The sequence below is a fragment of the Anoplophora glabripennis genome, unplaced genomic scaffold, assembly GCF_000390285.2.
Source record: "Anoplophora glabripennis isolate ALB-LARVAE unplaced genomic scaffold, Agla_2.0 scaffold117, whole genome shotgun sequence".
Taxonomy (NCBI): domain Eukaryota; kingdom Metazoa; phylum Arthropoda; class Insecta; order Coleoptera; family Cerambycidae; genus Anoplophora; species Anoplophora glabripennis.
Window position 1 is genome coordinate 417,563 of NW_019416274.1, and position 11,283 is coordinate 428,845.

Sequence of the window (11,283 nt, forward strand, 5' to 3'; positions counted from 1 at the left end):
GATCTAGTTAATTGTGCTAAAGTTTTTAAAGAGAGTAACTGTACTCCACAAAGTGTAATCACCAAAGGAATTCGCTTCCTTCTTTCTGTATGTGGAGCTCCAAAAAAAATTACCTGCTTAGATTAGTTTCGATACTTACCTTTTATAACAATAAACGAGTGCAATTAGCTTTGTAATGTATATGAAGCGAATAAATCACAACTGCGATTGTAACACTTTTATTCTTCCAAGTCTTCTATACAATATATATCTAGCAACGATCACTGTCCGCTTAAATTCTATCCTGCGTGGATTTTCTTTCTGTCTCTACCACACTTTTTCTATATCTACAAAAACTATGTACACCTTAAAAACCTAAAGACACACACACACAATATAAAGTGATACACACACTAACATTCTCTCCCCCTTAAATAAATAAAACGTTCATGGTACAAATCTGTCTGGTTGTTTAATTACTCGTCTTGGTCTTGATTCAATATTAGGCAAAATATCATCTATTATTTGATGTTCTACTGGATTACTAGGTATTATTGTTAACTTGTCCGAGTTTGTACCATGAATGTTTTCAGTCATAAGATGTGTATTCAAATTATCGGAATTATATTGTATAATTTGGTTTAAATGTCTTTTCCACACCTTAGACAACTTAGGTATAAACACTATATAAGTTCTAGGCCCTAACTTGCTTCTAATTACTCCCGAAATCCAATTTTTTTTATTTACATCCCTATAATCTCTTACAGCTACGCTATCTCCTACACTAAATGATGTAATTCTTTTACCATGATAAAATTTTTTCTGTTTACTTTGATTTACACTAACATTTTTCTTTAATTTATCTAAATCTACTTTAACTGGTTCATTATTTTCCTTAATTAAATCTAATCTAGTTCTTAAATTTCTACCTAACAACAATTGTGCTGGCGAATAACTTGTAGTTGCATGTATGGTGTTACGGTAATTTAATAATATTTTATTTAAGATTATCGGTAAGTCTATTGGATTCCGAACGTTGCAAGATTTAATTGCATTTTTTAAATATTTTACCACAATTTCTGCCGCACCATTAGTTGCTGGCGAAAATGGAGGTATGTTTTTGAATTTTATACCATTTTCCCTTAAATAAAGTTGAAACTCATCAGATGTAAAATATCTGGCGTTATCCGCCACTAAATATTTACATAGTCCAAATCTTGCAAAAATATTGCGTAAAACATTTATGATTGTCACAGAAGTCATGTTATTAGTGACAAAAGCTTCCACCCACTTGCTATATGCATCTACCACTACTAAAATATATTTACCTAACAATGGGCCTAAAAAATCGACATGTAATCTTTCCCAACACTGTTCAGGAAATGGCCATGTTATTAAAGAAGCTTTCGGGGGTGTACTTTTATTAGGTAAACAAAATGTACAACTTTTAACTAATTTTTCAATGTCCCTATTCATTTGGGGCCACCATACATAAGACCTAGCTACACTTTTCATTTTCACAGCACCCTGATGTGTGCTATGTAATTCCTTTAAAATTTGTTTTCGGAGATTCTGAGGTATTAACACTCTATATCCAAACGTAATTATGTCATTCTCAAGGCTTAAATTGTTTTTAAATTTGGCATACAGTTTGACATCCCCAGATACTCTCACAGGCCACCCGTTTTTAATATATTGCTTTACCTCCTTAAGTAATGTTTCATTTTCCGTTTCATTTCTAACTGCTTCACAATCAACCGGTAAATCTACGTTATTTTCGACATAATTCAAATATGAATAATTAAAATTTTCCATTAACTCGTTAATAACAGGAAATCTGGACAAAAAATCTGCATTATTTTTATGTGATTTTGTGTATTCTAAATCATAGTTATAACTTGACAATATTAGTGCCCATCGTTGCAAACGATTTGCTGTCATTTGAGGAATACCTTTATTTTTACCAAATATAGTTAACAACACCTTACAATCGGTAACTAAAGTAAATTTTTTCGAGTATAAATATTGATGAAATCGTTTAATACCAAAAATAATGGCTAGTCCTTCTTTTTCAATCTGGCTATAACCTTTCTGTGCCTTGGATAAGGTACTTGATGCATATGCTATTGGCCTTTCATCGCCATTAGGATACATATGGGATAGAACACAACCCACTCCATACGATGAAGCGTCCACAGTTAATTTTATTGGTAAATCTGGATCAAAATGTGCTAACACTATATCTGAAGCTAATATTTCTTTAATCTGATTAAAACTCCTTTTACAATTATTATCCCAATTCCATGTAACCCCCTTCTTTAATAGTCTATATAAAGGTTCTAATAAAGTTGAACTATTAGGAACAAATTTATTATAATAATTTACAAGTCCCAAAAATGATTGCAATTGAGTAATATTTGTCGGATATGGTATAAGTTTAATCGCTTCTACCTTATCCTTACACGTATGTAACCCATTTTTATCTATCTTATGCCCTAAGTATACAACACTATCCTTAAAAAATTCACATTTTTCTTTGGCAATAGTTAACCCAAATTGCTGTAGCTTATTTAAAACTTGCTCAACCCTAGCTAAATGTTGACTACTATTAGTTCCAGTAATCAAAATGTCGTCCAGAAAACATATTACTCCCTCAATACCTTGTAAAACTTTTTCAATTATTTTTTGGTACTTAGCTGGCGCACAACTTAACCCATAAGGCAAACGTTTATAAGCAAACAACCCTTTATGTGTACTTATAGTAGTATATTTACTTGAATTTTCATCTAATAAAATTTGTTGATATGCCTGAGAGAGATCTAGTTTTGTAAACTGTTGTCCACCTTGTAACTGACTGAACAAATCCTCTATACGAGGCAAAGGGTACTGATCAATAAGTAAAACAGGATTCAATGTTACCTTGTAATCACCACATATACGCATGGTACCATCTTTTTTGCAAACAGGTACTATTGGCGTACCCCATTCCGAATAGTCCACTGGATATAGAATGTTTTCCTTGACCAACCTCTGAATCTCCGCTTCCACTTTTTTTCTAATCCCATACGGAATTGGTCTAGCCTTAAAAAATTTAGGCTTGGCATTCTCCTCCAAGTGTAGCTGTATGGTGCCTCCAGTGAATGTGCCTAAATCAGAAGAAAAAACGTTACTATATTTTTTAACTAATTTATTTACTACCTCAGGTTTATTTTTCACTTCAATTTTTGAGTTGGTTGTACCCACTATGGTTTGACCCTCTGTAACCTGTTGAATATTTAATCCAAATTTATAAAAAAAATTCCTACCAAGCAATGGTGGTCCACCGTTTTTAATAACATACACTTCCACTAATTTAATTTGCCCTAAATATTTAATTGGCAGTGTTATATAACCAAGTGGTGTGATAACTTTCCCTACATAATTATGTAGAATCTTATTACTATCCTCTAAAACATATTTATTGAACCATTGCTCTTTAAACTTTTCTGAAATTACACTAACGCTAGCACCAGTGTCAAGTTCAAATTGAAAAGGAATATTGTCCACTTCTACTTTAATCATTAACCTACTTTCCCATCCTTCCTCTAAATTAAATAAACAATCTATATTTAAATCCTCTTCGTCAACATTGACTACATGGTTAATTTGCCTAACCTCACTATCAACATTACCCATTTCTAAATAATTATTCCTATATTTAACATTGCACACTGACTGCAAATGCCCTTTTTTACTACAAATATTACAAGAATAATTTTTGTACCTACAATTTTTTGTAAGATGTCCATATTTTCCACAAACTCCACAAGTTGTTTTCCTGTCACCGGCGACCTTATTCTTGTCCTCAGAGAAGCTGCGCCTGCTCGATCGCATCTGGGTTTGGGTACCATTTGACCTACCGCCGCGTGAGCCGACCTGCCGCTGCTGCCAACTGACACCAGCCGTTCCTCTTCTTCCTCCTCCTCGTTGACCTTCACTTATTTGAAATAAGGAAGTCCCATGATGGCTGCCGACGCCGACTTCCTTCTTCATGGCCTTGAGGATTGCTTTGTCGAACGTAACACTTTCTTCCAGTTCAAAAAATTTGTCCAGAATTTCACCCTTTTCAAAACCGGAAATAAACTTGTCCGTAAGGATTTGATCCCAATCTTTTCCAAATTTGCACTTTGCTCCTAGATTCTTCACTCTAGCTGCCCACTGCGCTACCGTTTCATACGCGTTCTTAGAAGCTTGATAAAATTTGTAACGTTCCAAATAAATGGATGTTGGTTTAATAAAATACTTATCAAAACTTTCAACGAGTTCTTTGTAGGTTTTTTGCTCGGGAACATTCGGAACGCATAAATCTGCTGCTAATTTGTACGCGTCTTCATCAAGGCTTCATCAAGTTCAAGTGTGGTAATCAACTGGACCCAGAAGACTGGGGTTGGAAGTTAATTGATAATACACTGGAGAACCAATCCAGACTTTACGCCCACCTGCACCGGAAAAACTCCTCAGTACAATTTTTTTGCAATTGCTAAAAGGAGTGTAGTGCTAAGTGTGGCTGCAAAAAAGCTGGATTGTTTTGTTCATTAGTATGTACTAGTTGTAAAGGCCAGTCGTGCTCCAATGTTGAGTCGCCATTAGAAGAAGATTTATGTGCGATACATTAAATACAATAAAAACAGATAAACGTATCTAATTTACTAATTTTCGTTTTCTCCTATTTAGAATTATATTTTCCCATTTCGATAATTTCTACTGGAAACAAACAAGAAAAAAGGACGAGTTAAATAAAACTAATTAAAGCATTTTAAAGTACAACATAAATAACGTAATATAATACCAATACACTTCTTAAAATATTTGTGTGTTAAGGGGGCGATTTAGTATGTATATTTTTACCGTGTAACAGAGCTTCAGATGAGGGCACAAATCATCGAAGAAACTAACATAATTGAATATTATTATATATCAATGTATTCGCAATGGTTCCCGCTAGTGAGTGAGATAAATTTCAATGCTCATGAGAACAGAAGAATAATTTAAATAAATGCCAAAGTACCTCAATTTTAACCATACTGTTAGTCTGCCAATATATTCCATTTACAACGGAACTAGGTTAGGCACAATAACCAAACTACTTCACTCACTAGAACGGACACCTAGGATCATTTGTATTTAATTTTCAGATTAATATTTATTAATAGTTCTATAATTTGTGTCCTCAAGTGAAATGACAACATTTTATACACGACTCCATTTTTAATATGTATCTAAACTAGAATTGTCGAGTTTCCTACCTATTCACAAGATATTTTTAATTTCTTTCGATATAATTAGTTTGTACACTCTCTCACAGGTGTCGCTACCCTTGAAAATGAAAGTGAAAACACAGAGTTGGTTTATTATAAATGCGTCCTAAAATAAAGCATAATGGTTTAATATTATCTTTGATATACCTAGTAGTACTAAGTAGTACTAAGTACTAAGTAATGATTTTGTAAAGCTTAAATAGTACGAAAATATAACGCATAAAAAACCAATAATATGTACTAATTTTTCTTTATTAAGAATACAGATTAAATTTTACGTACAGGGTGTCCCACATAAAATCGTTATTTATGTTTAAATAAATTTACAGCTTAAAAATTAGCCTGGCTCAGATAGATTTCTTCTTCAATCTACAAATCTACAAATCTTCAAGCTACTTACCGGTAAGAAGGAAACCACTGGATATTTAATGAAAAAAGTTACGACCAAAAAAATTATACATTCTTGAATATAAATATAACTAACACGATTTTAATTTCATATTGTCTTGACAATCAACTTTTGCTTATTTTTAGTCACTTACTATCGAAATAAATGAAATAAACCTCTGAGTTTGGAAACCGATATTAAGAAAACGTTGGGGCAAAAAATTTGAAATTTGGACCATATATAGCCTCACTATTACTCTATTGTGTGCTAAAATTTCAGTTGGTTTCGTTATCCCATTTGTTAGTTATTAATGAAAATGTTGAAAAAATCACGGTTTTCTGCATATAAAATTATTGGTACCTCTCACTTTAACTCGTCGTAATTTTTTTGTTAACTGATAAAAAAAATCCAATTTTTACTAACGATAAGTCGAACTATTGCCTTTAATACTGTAAAGGTCATTTGTCTCAAAAGGTCTTCTTTTTTTATTTTTAAGTGAAACATAAGGGAGTGCTATCTCCGTAAATATGGCATTTTTTAAAAAAAAACTGACAGGTAGCAAATAACTGTAAACAACAATTTGAAAAAATATGTTAAAATAATACAGTTATAAATATGATATTCTTAAAAACAGTATCGGAATGGTCAATTACGGTCACGGTCCGATGCAGAGTATATAGTATAGCCTTTATAACTGTATTATTTTAACAAATTTTTTCAGATTGTTGTTTACAATTATTTACTACTCGAGTCAGTATTTTTCTTTTTTTAAAGAATGCAATATTTATGGACCCCCTTCTGTTTTGCTTAAAAAAAAAAAAAAAGATCTTTTGAGACAAATGACCTTCACAGTACTAAAGACTATAGTGCGACTTATCGTCAGTAAAAATTTGAATTTTTTTTATCAATTAACAAAGAAACTTACGGCGAGTTAAAGTGAGAGGTATCAATTTTATAGGCAGAAAACCGTGATTTTTTCAACATTTTCAATAACTTAATGGGATAACGAAACTAACTGAAATTTTAACACACAATAGAGTATAGTTTTTCCGAAGTCAGTTGAACATGCATAAAAAAACAAGCAATCAAATTGAATGAGTTTCATGGGCGTCCCTAAAAAAGTTTTCTGCTAAAGGTAGAAAATTATAATAATTTGTATATAATGTGTAGAAAATTTTTATTATATGTTCATTTGACCAACAACATATTTTAATTATTTATGTCCTCAAACAATTTTATTATATTGATGGTAAATTTCATTTTGTTCCGTTTCAAAAGGTCTCCAAAATGCCATGTTGTGATAATATTAATAAACAAAATATCCCTCTTATTTCTCCCTTTCGCAATTGTCATATGAATGATTGATAGAAGGTACCTATAGTAAATTAAAATTATCTGAATCACATCAAATTCCGCATTCCCGCACTGCACTGCCAAGCTACTTGTCTAGAACTGAAATTCACGACGCAGTTGACCGAAGCAACTGTATGGGACATTATTTGCCCGCACGCGCATTCTTCAACTGGGCGTATACATTTCTACCAGCTGCACGTTTAGTCCCACCAGACCTCTGTATGGGTATGGCTAAATAAATATGGGAACAAGTTTTTCAAATATTTCAATGCCGAGTTGCTGCGTAGGGACCGAGCCTGGTGCATACCTTGAATGTATGGTTCTTCAATTGACTTTTTCAAATTTTTCACCCTTATGCACCCTTATGAAATTATATGTACCTATATTATTTACCAGTAATTATATTCCAGTCCAACGGTATCTTGCTCAGTCATTTTTTGCAGTGGGAATCATTATATTGGAATTAGATAAGAACAATTTCTTGACGGTCTTACCTGCTAGGGGAATTCCATTACACATCTTGTTAATAATAACTTAAAATTTTAATAATATTTCCCTGATAGATACAATAATAATATATAATATAATATGTTATGCCTATACAATTTAGGGTGGGCCACAAAAAAAACGATTATTTTTTTTTCGTGTCTCCTGTGAAAATATATTAGTTTATCATGTTTTAAGAGCCCCCTCAAAACGTCAGGTCAAAGAAAAAATTTTTTAGAGGTCGTTCAAGATTTTTAAAAATGTCCAAAATCGTCAAATTTAATTTTTTTGTGTTTAATTTTTTTCCCGTTTTTTTATCATTTTCTAGGTTGAAAAAAATCTCGATTCTGAAAGTTTCAAATCGATATTTTAATTTCTAAAGGTCACTCATAATTATTTTAATTTTCAAAGTAGTGTATCTATGTTTTCGAGCGATCTCTAAAAAATAAATATCAACGAACTAATAATTTATTTTTTATTGAATTGAAATTGAAAGATAAAAAATTCAATTTTTGACGATTTTGGAAATTTTTAAAAATCTTGGAACCTCTAAAAAAAATTTTTGAGCTGATTTTTTGAGGGAGCTCTTAAAACATGATAAACTAACATATTTTCACGACACAAAAAAAAATCTTTTTTTTTGTGCCACCCTACTATACATATTATTCTCCAAACGTAATTAGTAGCAAGTTAGTATAAGTATATATAAGTAGCTATATATTTTAGTAATTAGGCAGTGTTTTTAAATTAATACGACTCACCAAAGTAAAAAAATAATTCAAGTTATATCATTTTTACTGAAAATAGCAGTTAATTTACGTATCGGATCGTTAACGTGAAAATATAAACATTAGACTGTTGACTGTTCCTGTTATACGTTTTTTAAGCTTTTGAAGAAGAAACTACATGTAATTTTAAAAATTATATCTGCTTTTATAATAAAGGAATGGTAATTATAAGATTGTTTAACCTTATTAACTAAAAATTATTGCCTACTTAATAAAAAAAATATTATTGTCCTCGATAATCTATTAATGATTAATAAAATCTTTACTCTCTTTCCTTATAAGATTGTATGTACACAAATTGGAGCCGCTCCTGAAAAATCGAGCCGTTTACGTCCAGCGTTTATTATTAGACTTCGTCGTTCGGTTAAAAAACACACCTTGAAGCGTTGGCCGCTAGAGCAGCACCTGCCGGGGTCCCGTTTCGTGACTCACGCTGGGCGATATTTTTTGTACAAAATCCCGTCCTTAATCCAAATAATATAATTAATTAATTAATAATTTTATTTACATACTTCTGTACTTCTTTTACCTGATCCTTAATGAAAGAACGTATCATGACATTTGAGATTAAAAAAAAATGTTCAGTGCCCTTTGAACTTCGATTTATGTACTCGATTGTCAAAAACATTAATTAAAAGGGAAATTCAGATTTTTTTGAAAAAAAAATCATGTTTTAAAAAGTGCTGAATCTAGTTCCAATTATACAAACTGAACTAAACTGCTTCTTTCAAATAGTAAAACTGCATAAAAGTTAATAAAACAATTCGTCTTTTCTATAAAACTTGTTTACTTTTTACTATTTACGTTTTATATCCTAATTTATTCGTGGTAAAAATACAGTTTAGGGCATCCTACACGCTACATTTTTTCTCTAAGAAAAATAGTTCGAATCACTTCGATTATTATTATTACCAGATATGCCTTTTAAATAAACATAATGTTTTTTAAATTTTGGTTGATTTTTCGACAATAAATATTTTTATTTTCTATCAAAAACCATCTCCGACTTAGGTATGTTCCTTGTGCGACCAGGGCTATGACCTAAAGTTGCAGGAACTTTTTTTTTCACTTTTGATAGCAAAATCTGCCTCTTAGGCTTCATAACAATTTTAATGCACACCCTTTACTATGACAAATTAGAAAACAGTTGGTTATTGACTTCTAAACCAGAACTTCCTTTTATTTACATTACATCAAACTTTGCTCATCTGAAAAGATTTGCGGTACGTCATTTGTGACGATTTGTGCTTAAAATTAATTCCCCTGCGCAGCCCTGAAGTAAAGTTCCTCTAAATTGGGATACTTTGTATAATACACCAGCAAATACGAGCTTTCAGTGCCCGATTCTGGGACGGAGTGCTGACTTTTCCTGAATTATTGCCTTAATTTACGGCAAAGTTATTGCTTCTGCGGGGCTCTTACCCACCATATTTTACACGGAGCCAGCGCAAATAGGATATGCTAAAAACTATGCACATTAATAATTGTTAATGCATCAAGATTATCTCTGTAAACATGTTTGCCGCGGACTCTTAAACGGGTTAATTTATGTGCATACATTCCTTTTAAATTCAGTCATCTTGAATGAAGAAACATCAGGGATTTTGGCAAGTTTACTTTTCCAGAAGATTGGGTATACGGATATAAACAACAACAACATACTAAAAACGATGATTTTAAATCAGAGCAGTTTGTAAGTAACTTACCTCTGCATCGTTAAAAACTTTCAAAAACGTGCTGGAAATTTAAAATATGGAGCAAAAAATAAGATATGTAAAATAACTACTATATTCATTCAACTCAATATTAACGGAGTTACATAACTTCAAAGTTGTTATTACCCAAATAAATACAACTAGTACCACATTTTACGTATGCACTCTGATGTTAACAAAACAAACTTATAGACCTCGAAGATGCAAAGACTAAGAGAGATACCCGGAACCATATGATGACACGTGGAGAGTAAACAGCGTATTTGTGAATATTGTCTCTGTCGGACGAGCAATTTCATTCATAATGCTAATTTATTTTTATAGATTGGCTAAGTGGTGTACATTTCATATTTGTATTACGTATGTTTGTGATTGACCTATAGAATTTTTTTTATTTCTGAGGTTATTGACTACATAGCCATACAAAAAAAAGTTGTCTGTACTTTTCATGCGACATATGTTATCCGTAGTATTTTCGCCTCCTGATCACATCACAGGAATTTCCTAACCTAAAAAAACAGGTTAAAAATAGCAAAAATTCAAGAAAAAGTGCTAGGAAAAATACAAAAATTTTTTTTCTATATTCAAATAATAATAATATCTCTACTCCTCATTCTAATTACGAGAATTAGCCCAGAAGTCGGAGACTTTTGCGGGAGAGGAGGCGGCATATTATTATTACGCAGGCCGCATTTGCGCCCAGGAACTTATGTTGGTAGGCCCTAACCATCATTCAGTGCAGGAATGAGGGAATCCTGGAAAATTAGGGGGGTGGTCAAATGCCAACCGGTGTCAATCTCTCACATTGACCAAAGCCAACATTCTTCCACCCTACCATACCTGCACAGAGGGCGCCAATCCTCCGTACAAGTATAGATAATCTACGGTCACCGGCCGCGGGATTCGAAACCCGGGCAGTTCGACACATCGATTCAAGTACTGACGCCTTAAACCGTGCGGCTATCAAATATTCATTTATATGGTTAAGACCTCGCCGAACGTGAATTTTTGGTCAGAATAATTGATGGTTCTTTTTCTAACCTTAAAAAAACGGGGCAATTAAGGTCAGATATCACGAATTTCCAAAAAATAACAGATTCGCGCCAAATTTGGTATACGGGAGTTTCCTGGATCACTGATCACGGATCCGAGGTGAATTTTGCAAAATTCAAGATGGCGGATCCAAGGTGGTCGATCAAATTTTCAAAAAATAACATATTCGCATTAAATTTGATATATAGGGGTTTTCGGGTCGATGATTACCAATTCGAAGTCAG

At 32.4% G+C, this 11,283-nt stretch overlaps 1 protein-coding gene across 1 annotated transcript; it reads right to left on the bottom strand.

Annotated features, from left to right (window-relative positions):
- Positions 1-477: 477 nt before the first annotated feature.
- LOC111693167 lies at positions 478-7,536 on the bottom strand. Its single transcript, XM_023457360.1, has 5 exons — positions 7,512-7,536; positions 4,000-4,208; positions 3,747-3,950; positions 3,178-3,243; positions 478-3,125 (listed from the first exon to the last, which is right to left on the bottom strand). The coding sequence occupies exons 1-5, from the start codon at positions 7,534-7,536 to the stop codon at positions 2,949-2,951; spliced, it is 681 nt and encodes a 226-aa protein (XP_023313128.1). The 3' UTR covers positions 478-2,948.
- Between the last annotated feature and the right edge of the window lie 3,747 nt (positions 7,537-11,283).